General features: G+C 25.9%; 1 protein-coding gene across 1 annotated transcript in view; it reads right to left on the bottom strand.

The window, feature by feature from the left end:
• The window catches only part of LOC129962201 (multiple epidermal growth factor-like domains protein 10), a 66,030-nt gene that overhangs the window by 30,024 nt on the left and 23,789 nt on the right, over positions 1–12,217 (bottom strand). The window contains exons 10-13 of the mRNA XM_056075941.1: positions 9,682–9,823; positions 6,108–6,220; positions 2,217–2,361; positions 894–1,006 (exon numbers count right to left, since the gene is read on the bottom strand). Coding sequence (XP_055931916.1) covers positions 894–1,006; positions 2,217–2,361; positions 6,108–6,220; positions 9,682–9,823 — 513 coding nt within the window. The remainder of the gene's footprint in view (positions 1–893; positions 1,007–2,216; positions 2,362–6,107; positions 6,221–9,681; positions 9,824–12,217) is intronic.

The following is a 12,217-nucleotide window of genomic DNA, read 5'->3' on the forward strand; positions in this document are numbered from 1 at the left end:
ATAATTATATTTAGTTATAAACCTGTTTTTAATTGCACCCCCCATTGACCACTTCTGTTTGGGTACACTTTTTATGAAAATTTAGTTTTGATCATTTATTAAAAAAAAATTATATACTAATAAAAACGTTTTAAAAATTCGTGATTTAAATACTAACCAATATTCATTGCCTGAATGAAATGAATTAATATTTATCACCTGAATTGTCTGCTTATTGTGGATTTAGTTCAAGACAAAAATATAAACTAATCGAGCCCAAGAATATAAACTAGACTCACAATAATATCATGTTTCAATCGCCCCAATAGCATATAATCACGTCTCTGAATCGCACAACAAATTCTAGCCTGAAAAATACTTTGATATTTCAGTCCGTAATTTAATTAAATAATTCAAAAGATGTAAATTGCCTGGACACCTTTAAAGTTTCCTAGATATTCCTTATGTTCCTATGTGGAATGAAACAACAATAAATGTCCAAAATTGTGTATATCATTTTATTAGGGTGTTAAATAAATTTGAACATCAAGGGAATTGAAATATACTTTAAATTCCGTCTCAAAGTAATTTTTAATTAAAATCCAGTATGGCTACGTGTCTCTATCTATTTGCTTTTGCTGTCATATCTGCGCATTTCATATCGTAGATATAATGATTTCCTAAATATCATTGTGTCAAAGATTTGTATTTAATTCGCTTCTATCTAGATTATCACTTTATTTGTTTAGATTCTTTTTTAAATTTTCACAAAAGCAATAATTATTTAAAAACATTTTGTTTGTGAAGAATTTTAGAGATTTATTACAGAGAGGCTTTATATCCTTTAGTCTTCAAAAAAGTATTATAATTTATTTGCATATTCATTTTTCATTTTCAGAATAGTGTTATTTTACCTGGCTTACAAGTACAATTCCCTGTTGTAGGCGAACATTTCCCTTCATTTTCACAAGGGCATGAACTTGAGCAATTGTGCCCCCAAAGGCCATCAGGACAGGTTTCATTGCACCTAATCATGGGAGATAAGAATAAATATCTTCGAAAACGTCACAATTAGCTATTGAAACATATTTTGTAAAAACTATTTCATTTTGAGCGCAATCCTTCATTTATTCGATCTTTGCAAAATATTTATCATAAATTCTATGTCACATTTATGTCTTTGCTTCATTAGTCTTAATAAATAATGAATTATTATTTTCTACTTAATGTCCAGAAAGAGTCTTATAATGAAATGCCTCAATAGGAAAATGAGGGCATGGAATAAAAAATTGAAAAATCAAAACAAGCAAATATGGATAGTTAAAAGGCATAAAAGTACTAAAAAAGAATTGTGAAAAGAAACAAGTAATAAAACAAATATATATTTATTCACAAAAATTAAATTTTAATTTATCATTGATCTAAAATTATGTTTCTATTTACAAAGCACTTTTTCTAAAAAAATGATTCTACAAGTCATATTTATATCATCACAATATAAGTTGCTTAGTTTATGGCCAATATTTAATAGAATTATATTACCAATTCCAATCTAAGCAATAACCTGTTTGTGGCAACTCTCCCCTATTAAATATCCCATTATTGATGCAATTATTTCCTAAATTTCGTTAAACGATTTAAAACTTTTAAACACATCTAAAACGGATAAAAAAAATTTAAATTTATCTAACAAATACCTAACATTTTGAAAAAGATAATCATCAATAATAAATATAAATCTAAAATCTGAATTTTTAATGATAAATTAAAATTATCATAATTTTAATAAATAAATAAATGTAAAAATAAATGTTTAAAATAAATAAATGTTTATGATGTAAAACATCATCATAAACATAAATAAAAAATAAAAAATTATTATTTATTAAAATAAATGATATAAATAAATGTTTAATTATAATAAATAAATAATAATAATAAAATAAAATAGTAAATGTTTAATAATAATAATGATAAAATAAATGTTTTCTCTTAAACTACAAAACTTAGCAATTTCCTTTATCATTTTAAACATTTAGAGTTGAGTTATCAAAAGTTTTACATCCCAAATATATATATATATATATATATATTTTAAAAATAATGCATTAGACTAATTATCTTACTAGTAAAACAAAAGAAATATGAATATTTGCACTTATGAAAACGCAAAAAATATATAGTATACTGAAAAAAACATCAAAGAAAATTCGTAGCATTTCGAAAGCAGAACATACGTTTTTCCAAAATAACCTTCGGTGCAATTGCAAATTCCATCTTTCGGTCCACATCTTGCATCATTTTGGCAATCGCATTTTCCCACACAATATTTCCCATAAAATCCAGGTTTGCAAGGAATGTGGCATCGGTCACCCATCCATCCTATATTAAGAAAAAAAGTAATGTGATAAAAAAATGTTCATTCCAGAGTTGCAGGATATATTGTAAATATATTTGCGACCCTAAAACTTGACGGTTTTAGATTTTTCGGAAGCCTAAATATAAGATAAAATAGATCTGTAACCATTATGAACAAATGAATCACTTTCAAGTTATAAAGTTGAAAACATATTATCGCAATTTTCTAAAATAAATATATAGTTTTGTAATAAAATGTTAAAAAGAAAAGTAAAAAAAATCAACATTTTCAATAATAAAAACATTTTTTTATTTTTTATCTTATAACTTAAAACGAACAATTCTTTTATATATATCAATCTATTTCGTGTATCTCGAAAACAGCTATATATAAGTTTTATATAAGTATCTATAGAAGATTATCTAAATAAGTTTCTTTCTTGAAAAATTAAATTTTTTTTAAATAACTAACTTATAGAGCTTTTTTTTATCTACACTCATGCTGGCAATGCCATATAGTGGCAAAATTTCTTAATTTTTGTTATACTTGCATTGTTGTTATTGGATTATAACCTACTGGTAATTTTATAAGATGGCACATTATGACATTATCCGAATACCAATATGTTCGGGTCACATCCAATCGTAACATTGCAATTATTGTGTTAACCAATCAACTTATCATACAAGTAACATTACCAAATTCTAGCAACAAATCAAAGTTGGACACGTTTTACTTTGGTTTGACCAAGGAACTCACACGGTTTACTTATAATGTGTATTTGTAGCCAATATATGCAGTTTATGATGCTTTGGAAATCTTTGAGAAAAACTTCAATTCATATGTAATGTGATTCGTATCTGAATGTTTTCTGCGAAAAAACCAAAATTCCAAAAAATAATCCTGCAAAGTGAAGCTCGGTCATCCTGATATTCTAATTCAAAAATATCCATGCATGCTAAAAATTATATTTAATAAAAACTCTAATTTTAGTACATATTTCTGTATTATGAATTTACTTTGATTTTAATTGCTGTTTGAAATCATTTTTATTATTGTATTCAAATGAAATTTATGGAAATTAAAATGAGCGTAGGAACACAACAGTTAAAATAACAAACTATCATAGAATAGTAGCATAAATTCATCTTTTAAGTAAGCATTTCGGTAAGTATCAAGACACTTCGGGAACATCCCCTCGTAAGGTGACAACTATAGTATCAATTTTGTACGTTTTTCTTTGAAAATGTCTTCAGAAATAATCACAGAAACTTTATATTTTTGAGCAATTGTACTTACTATAAAAGGATTTGAAATGTTTTATGAATTATGGGATTTGAAATTTAATTCCCTTGTAAGGTGACAACTGTAGTATTCAATAAACTTTTAAAAACATTTAATTTTATTTTATTCGCAAAGCAAAAAATTATGCATACAAAGGATAAAGCATTTATAACAATTCTTTACTATTAAGAAAGAGTTTATTTTAGTTTCGTGAATTTAAGTTTATTCCTCGTTAGCACAGTTAGTACAAACTTTTTATAGTTCCCTCCACAAATGGCGATATTCTTTGTGCTCAAGCGCATTTCATCCAAGGCATTTATTCTAAATTAAAAATGGTAAGGTAATGGCATCAAATTCAATTGAAATGCTGTGAAATAATCATAAATAGACATTTACAGATGGTTCATAAAACGTTAAAAATAATTTCAATTTTAGAATAAAACTAATTATGGATTTTTTTGTATCCTCAAATGTGTTTTTGTGTGTAAATTTTGTTTTTGTAATTTGACAGTGATACTCAATTTGCAAATCACGCCTATTTTCATTATATTGTTTATTACAAGAACTGGAGAAATTAATAATTTTTTTATGAACAAATTTAATTTATGTCATATAATGAATTAAATGGTAATGTAATGAATCAGAATCAATCCTTTCTTGTGATTAATAAAGGCTTTTATGACAATAACAGAGATTACATTGACTGAATGTAATGAATTTCGATAAACTAAATAAAAATATAGAAATAAAAAACAGGATTAATTAGAATATTTTCCCATTCAATTTATACATTATCTTAATTTTTTTAAATAAAACGATTCTTCATAGTTAATTTAATCATATGTCGGAATAAACTATAAATACAATATTAATGATTTATCAGAGATAACATTAAATTTATGTTAAAGAATAATGTTCATAATTACTACAACGCCAAAATATATAATGAAATGTTATGTAGAACGAAAATATCTGTTTAAATATAATTTCTGAATTTCCTTAAAGTATTTATTTCAAAACCATTAATTTTCTATGATACAATCAATTTTTGTATTCCCTTTTCATAAAGTATGCATCGAAAAATTTATTTTCATTAATTTCTTCTGTTTTCAACTAACTCATGTAAATCGTTTTTCTTGAAACTCTTTTTCTTGTTTTTAAAACATTCAAATAAACTTTTTTTATTCTTAGTTAGATAATATACCCAATGAATCCCTCGATTTTTTATGCTAATGAAATTTTAATTCTTCGATTAATTGTCCCAAAATTCGTTAAATCTCTTTTTATACTTTAATAAATAAGAGTAAAATTTGAAGTATTTATAGCAGAATAAATATTTAAATATTGGAAATATTTAAATAATGCTTTCATCTGATGAAAGCTTCATTAATGTAAATATCTCATGCGGGAAAGAAAAAAAAATGTATTTAACATTAGCAAACAAACGCAAGTAAAATCTTTATTTTTATTGAAATGTATTATTTTATATAAAATGTTATGATACATAAAATATTTATAGTTACATAAATTTTATTTTATCTATTATGAGAAAGCTTATTGTATCGAAAAATTTTACTATTATTTAATTTCTCGAAACATTGTAGATTGCTAAATTTTAATTTTAATTTTAAGGACTAATTTTAAAAACCACAAAAAGCTAAATTCTCCTAAAATTAATTAATAAGTTTTAAAGAATAAATCAAAAATCAATTAAATATAGTGAATGGCAACTCATGTATGTGTTTGCAACTTGCTTTCAATGGAGAATTTTAATCTTCATCAAACATTAAAAACAAAGTTACATGAAGTTATGAATCAATGTTTAGATAATATTGACCTTATTTTCGAGTTAAGAATATGGGTCTTATTTTCGAGCTGAAAATTTTTTTTCAACAATATTTTTAAATATTTTTTTAAAAAAAATCATTAATATTTTTTTATATCTTTTTCTCTATGCTCGCAATTTTAGATTCTATTTCCCAAAAGAATACGTCCAACGGTTTGAGGGGCACTCCGTAATTGAGAATGAAAAGCTTCCGGTATGGTAATTGGTTTTCGCCCTCCTTGTGGGTACACGAAAAGGTGGGGGTCTGTCTCCTCCCATCGATAGTGCGACGTACCTCCTTAGGGAAGGTTTGTACCGTGACCGGTGATGGCTCTTAGCACTCAACCACACTTCCAACCCGTGTTACTGTTGCGGCGGTCCGGTCATTCAAGTTTTTGCGTGTGCCTTCGGAGTTCGGAATTTCGTGTCGGAGTAGTCAGTTTGTTATTATGATTCCCAAAAGAATCCTAGACTCTATAATGCTTTTCATGGTGCAATTTTGCGCATTAAAAAACAAAACTTTTATAAAAAAAAATGTTAACAAATAAATTAACTGCCACAAAGCCATTCTGAGAATAGTAAAAGCTAGGGAGAAATAAACGGAAAACGGTCCCAAATGAATCCTAATAAAAAATATAAACTGAAAACAGTCTGTCTTACCAGCCGCACATGTGCAACTTCCATTGAAAGGGTCGCATTCTGCTTCATTTTCACATCTGCACAAATTTGCGCATTTTAAACCCCACGTTCTGTTGCCGCAAATTTCATTACATCTTAAAAAAGAAGAAGAAACACGATAAATCAATTTTTAATTTCAGTGTGTCAATTTTTAATTTCACGATTAATCATTTTCAATTTCAGAAATTAAAATTTCTATTTTAGATTTTATAAAAGCAAGTGGAAAGATAAAGTTATCATAATGTTTGTTACCGTTTCTAAATAAACAAAAATAAATTTTAAATAAATAAAATCTTAAATAAATAAAATAACATTTAAATAAATAAAAATAAAATATAATTCATGTTTGAAATTGAATCAAATTCTATCCGATTCATTTCAACGTCTATGTTGAAATTGATTCCTAAAATCCTCTAAAATAATAACATCATGATAAATTCTCAAATAATACTGCTTCTTTTGCAACACGTTGTAATTGGCAAACATAGAAAGTTTTGTTAACATCACTGAAGCTTTAACCAGCACAAATATAGTAAAAGAAACAACTGTAATTAAAATTCTCTAATTAAGCAAGATAAAGAAACTAATATTGGAGCTAACGGAGGTAGAAAAACAACATATTAGCTTCGGAATTTGTTTCGTGATATCGAAAATAATGTAGCCCGGAAGTAGCATATAGACAGTATTTTTTAATTACCATCAACACATCCTCTTCTTCAAAAAGTATAGAAATAATCCTGGTAACACATCATGAACAAATTAAATTAATTATTCCTTTTTTCCAGTAGAAGATTGCATGTTTCATTAAAGAAAAAAAAATGAGCATACAATTGGGCTATGCTGTATTAAATATAAAATTTATTTTACTTCTTTCATTATTTCGATTCCATTATTCTGTTGTTGTTTTTTTTTTTTCGTTATTAGATATATTTGTGTCAGAACACTGACCCAAATTAAAGTTTTAAATTCCTTAATTAAATTAGCTGTAAATGCAAATAATTTAATTTGTTTTTTATAAAATAATCAATAGCTCCGCGAAATTTTTAATCAGTATTTCAAATGTCGATGTTATATACTTAAAAAAAACCCAATACTAATAGCAAAATTTTAATAAACATTCAGTTGAAAAGAGTTATTATAGGAAAGGTAGAATGAAAAAGAAAAAGAAATAAATTTATAGCAGCATGCATGTTCATTTATTTTTATTTTTTATTATTTTGTTTTGGAATAATTAAAATTCATTGCTTATAAATACTGCTGTAGATTGTGATATATGTCTTGTTTCATTCCCAGAAGTACACGCACGCACGCACCTAGAAACTTATAAAATAGGTCAGGTAAGAAATTAAATAGTAGAAAGATTTTTTTTCCAAATTCTATTTTTATATATGTGTTATAGCATATTTATAATCTCAGCTTATATATTTTTTGTTTATTATATTAGTTTTTGTGATATTTCAGTGCTTTATCGACACTATAGGATCTATGTTTAAGTTTTGTATTGTTTTATATAATGTGGTTGCCTTAGTAAAAAAAGAAAAGTGCTCGAAATTTTTATTCAGTTTGAGTCCACTCTTAAATACAAATTCCAAGATATTGAAAATGAAGCAATCATAAATTTAATTAAATATTTTCAGTTAAAAATTTCACAAAATAAAATTTAAATGAATATTTAGGTTTAGCCAGAATTCAAGGCAAACCATGTTCCAAAATGATTTTCCACGATTCAAAGTGAAACAGTTAATATAAACTAAATTTTGTTAAAACACCAACATATTGTATATGAAAATTACAATTTAATTACATAATTACAATTAGTATTTCTGTTTCTTTTTGTAAGTTTTTTTGTTCAAATTTGAAGTCAAAGTAAATTGCCCAAACATTTTAAATTCCAGTAATTAGCACATCTGAGATCTTGGCACACATACATAATTTTTGCAACGCTCGTGCCTTTGCATTGTCTCAAAATGTGGAGAGGAGAACCATTTTCTTCCTTTAACTGTCTGCGCAGGATGTAAATTTAACAACTACGTATCCTCAAAATCCTAAACTGCTGTTGTGTTCTCCAAAGTTTTGTCTAAGAAAATTAAGTAATAATATTTTGTAATTGCTGCAGTGAGAGTTTTTGTGTGTAAAGTTAGTAAAATAAAAGTAAAATATATTAATTTTTATGTGTCTCTCGTAATTATAAATCACTTTTTGTTTCTTTCTTCTCTTTTTCTTTAGAAATATGTACTATCTAATCACTGCGCACCTTAAAATTAATTTTTGATCGGAATTTTGGTGGTTTAATCAAAATATTTTCTTAACAAAATCAAATAAACATTTTATTCATCCGATCTATTTTATATTTGAATCAGCAACGTTTATTGAAATTAAGGAAGAATTCAATTATTTGTTCTAAACGAAATTTCAAGAGCAAATGAATTGAAATTGGTAATTTCTAATATAAAAAAACCAGCAAGAATTTTGCTGAGATTTTACTATATTATAATTTTTTTCCTGTGAATTCTTAAAATTTTCTTTTTGCAATTTCTATAAATGTTTTTAATAATACAATATTTTATCTGCAATCATGAAAATATTTTCTAATTTCTTATATATGAACTATGCAGAAAATAAATATAGTAATCTTCAAATAATTCGAACCCGAGATTTTGACAAATCTCCACATTTTCCTGAGTTCGAAAAACACATTTTTGGCAGTAGTTCTTTCTGTCTCTCTGTGACAGATATCACTCAAAAACACCTTTAAGCTAGACGGATGAAATTTGGTATATGATCATCATACCATATTTGAAGATATATATAAAATTTGAGCAAAATTAATTCAATGAAAGTTTTTCGATTTGGCTATTCAAATATAAGTTAATATGTTGACTTCTATTACTTCAAATATAAGTTAAGAGAGCTAGGCAGATAAATTTTGGTACACTTAATATCTATAGTTGAGATATCAATCAAATTTTCAACCAAATCCAATAAGGGGCTGATCCTCTGTCGGTATGTACTCTCAGAAACAAATAAACGTGATAATTCCAAAACACAGAGACTTAATTATATAAAATTTGGTATGCTATTTTGTGACAATTGTAGATTTGTGTCAAATTTTGGTTACAATCGTTTGAGAAAAACGCGTCTAAAACACAAATTTTGTTTTCGAACACTATTAATCACATGCCAGGTAATCACCAGAAAAAAAAAAGGAAAAAAAATCCCATAATAGATGTTTAATTCATGCTAAAAGTTAATATATCGTAACTATTATATGCCAATGACAAGCAAGTTGTTCTCTTCTTTACTCAACATCTCCGACTGTTTCGGGGTGTAGTAGATATCATTTTTTTTAATAATTATGAGAGTAAAAAAACAACATATCCACGAAATACAGCGTAATAAATGTTTTAAAAATGAATCACAAAGGAATTTATCATTTTGTTTTTATTTCTCATTATTGATTAGATTTTTGAAAAGTTTTTCTTACTATTCTCTATCAAATAATGTCATTATCTTTTTTTCCTACAAATTGTACTTTTGATAATATTTTTATACTTACGATGAGCCTGTGTACCCAACAGTACAAATGCAGCCCTCTGCTTTATTGCATGTCGCATTATTCTTGCAGTTGCACTTTTTGCTACAAAAATATCCATAAGTTCCATTATCACATGGTATTTCACAATAATGACCTTTCCAACCTAAGAGTAAAGTAAAAAATAGAATAAAATCATTAGAATGAAATTCTCGAAGTGCAAGAAGAAATATATGTACTTGTCATAATATTTTAATTTTACTTTCACTTATATAATCGATTTAATGTTTAGATAATGCGTAGAATAATTAATATTGATTTATTTTCTTAAAATCATTAAGTTTTAGTTTCTTTTGTTATTAATTTGTTTATTATAATTTGTTAAAAATGGATAAATTTGGACCAAAATGAAATAAATACATTAATTTATATATTAATTTATAATTTATATATTATAGTTAAATTTGCATTATTCACTATATTTTTACATTTGTCATCAAGCACACAAAAAATATGCTCGTTAGGTTTTTTTGACGTTTTTTAACATTTTTTACGTTTTTTTTAACATTTGATAACGGCTTAACGGCTTTTTTTAACATTTGATACGTTTAATTCAATGTATTAAATTATCAAAAAAAATTAAAGATCTAATGTTAAATAGTAATGCCCTAAACTGTTAACAGTAATATTTTAAGATGTAATACAGCTAATTGTGGTTGTACTTTTGGACTGCATTTATTTGTGCAGGACGACAATTGGTGGCACCTACTTAACTTTCAAACGGAAAATAATAATAGCTCATGCTAAGGAATGCTCGTTTGATAACTATCATTAGCTCTAATATTTTACGAAGAAATGGTTTCAGGATTCTACAATAAATATGGTCCAATTAGCGTTATATGCACTGCATGTATGCAAGAAAAGAAATTTGATTCTATTCGTAAAGAATATCCATTAATTTGGCCAACTTGATTTTTATAAAAGAATAATTGAAAGCAAAACATTCTTTCTTTTTTGCTGGTTTTGAAAATCAAACCCATGGCACTTACTAAACGAAATATCAATTTTTATAGCTCCTGATTTATTATCCATAAATCATAGTCCTAATAAAGCTAATTATTTCTTATCTCTTTGCATGAATGCTTTCCTAGTTTTTGCATTACTGACACAAATGCTGTTATTAGTTTTATTTCTAACAGACAAGAAAAAAATAGCAAGTACAAGAACCAGATATCGGTGATCACAACTCAAATTTTTCTAATCATTTAATAATGATTAGCATAGTTTCTGTATTCTAAATTCTCAATTCAAGAGGTCTTTTCAGATCTCGTCTGTTTTCAAATCTAAAATTTGAAATAAAAAAATACCAACGTTTTTGAATTCATATCTAATAGTAGATAAATTTATTTATTTATGCTAAACAAATATTATTTATCTTTAGCATAAACAAATAAATATGTGTCAAACATTTACTATTTTGTTTGGTTTATTTCATTATTTAAATAAAAAATAATTTTGAGCTAAGAATATGCTATGAGTATAAATTTTTAAGATAAACATATAAATATATGGAATTCAATGAATCAGAAGCTAATTTTCCCACGCCTACATAGCGTGCTCTTGCAGGTTCAATTTAATTTTATTTCGTGTGAAATAAATTCTTGGAAAATAGGGTTTAAGTATTTTTTTATAATTCATTAAAAATAGAAACTTAATGTATAATGAAAAAATTATAATTGAAAAGATATTCTTTTAACTTTAAAATGATGTAAAAATAGTTTTTGTGCTATAATAGTTTCAAAAGTTATTGCAGAAATCCGTAAAATGCCATTTAACTTTCAATTAAGTAAAATGCCAGTTAAAATTTCCAATATATATATATATATATATAAATAATCATTCCGATGTGCCTATTTTCACTCTCCAAAGTATATATGTGCCGAATGTGACCGCTGTAAGTCAAACAGTTTGACAGGTAGAACGCTATCATATATATACCATGCAAACACCCATTCATCTTTCTTATAAGTAAAGATAAAGACGAAGCATTGAGGAATGGATTAATAAACCGCCCCAGAATTTCCAAATTAATATTAATGATTATGCTTTTAGAGATAATGTACTTTATATGCACTTATAAATTTATGAAAAGTTTCAAATTTCAATTTGTAAATAATTTTATATTTTAAGCGTCCAAATTATTCTCAAATGAAGTGCAATAACTTTAAAAAATGAAATTAACGATCGCAAATTTCAAGTTATCATGTGAGAGCATTATTATTTTTAAGTCATTAACAAGTTTAAAACTGGCAAACAACGTTTTGGAGCTCGACCGATTTTGAGATGAAAAAAGCCCATCGTTTTTCTAAATATAGACGCATGCGTAATCTGATAGTCTCGTGATTGTTTCAAACCGGTTTAAACTGGTCAATGACTTAAATTAATACAATTCGTAAGAGTTCAGAGAATGAATAATTTGGAAATCAAGTTGTAACTTTAGTTGGCGATAAATTTCCAAATGTGATACCTTTCTGTATTATTTTTTAATAACCCTAAAAGC

Source organism: Argiope bruennichi, chromosome 2 (assembly GCF_947563725.1).
Source record: "Argiope bruennichi chromosome 2, qqArgBrue1.1, whole genome shotgun sequence".
NCBI lineage: Eukaryota > Metazoa > Arthropoda > Arachnida > Araneae > Araneidae > Argiope > Argiope bruennichi.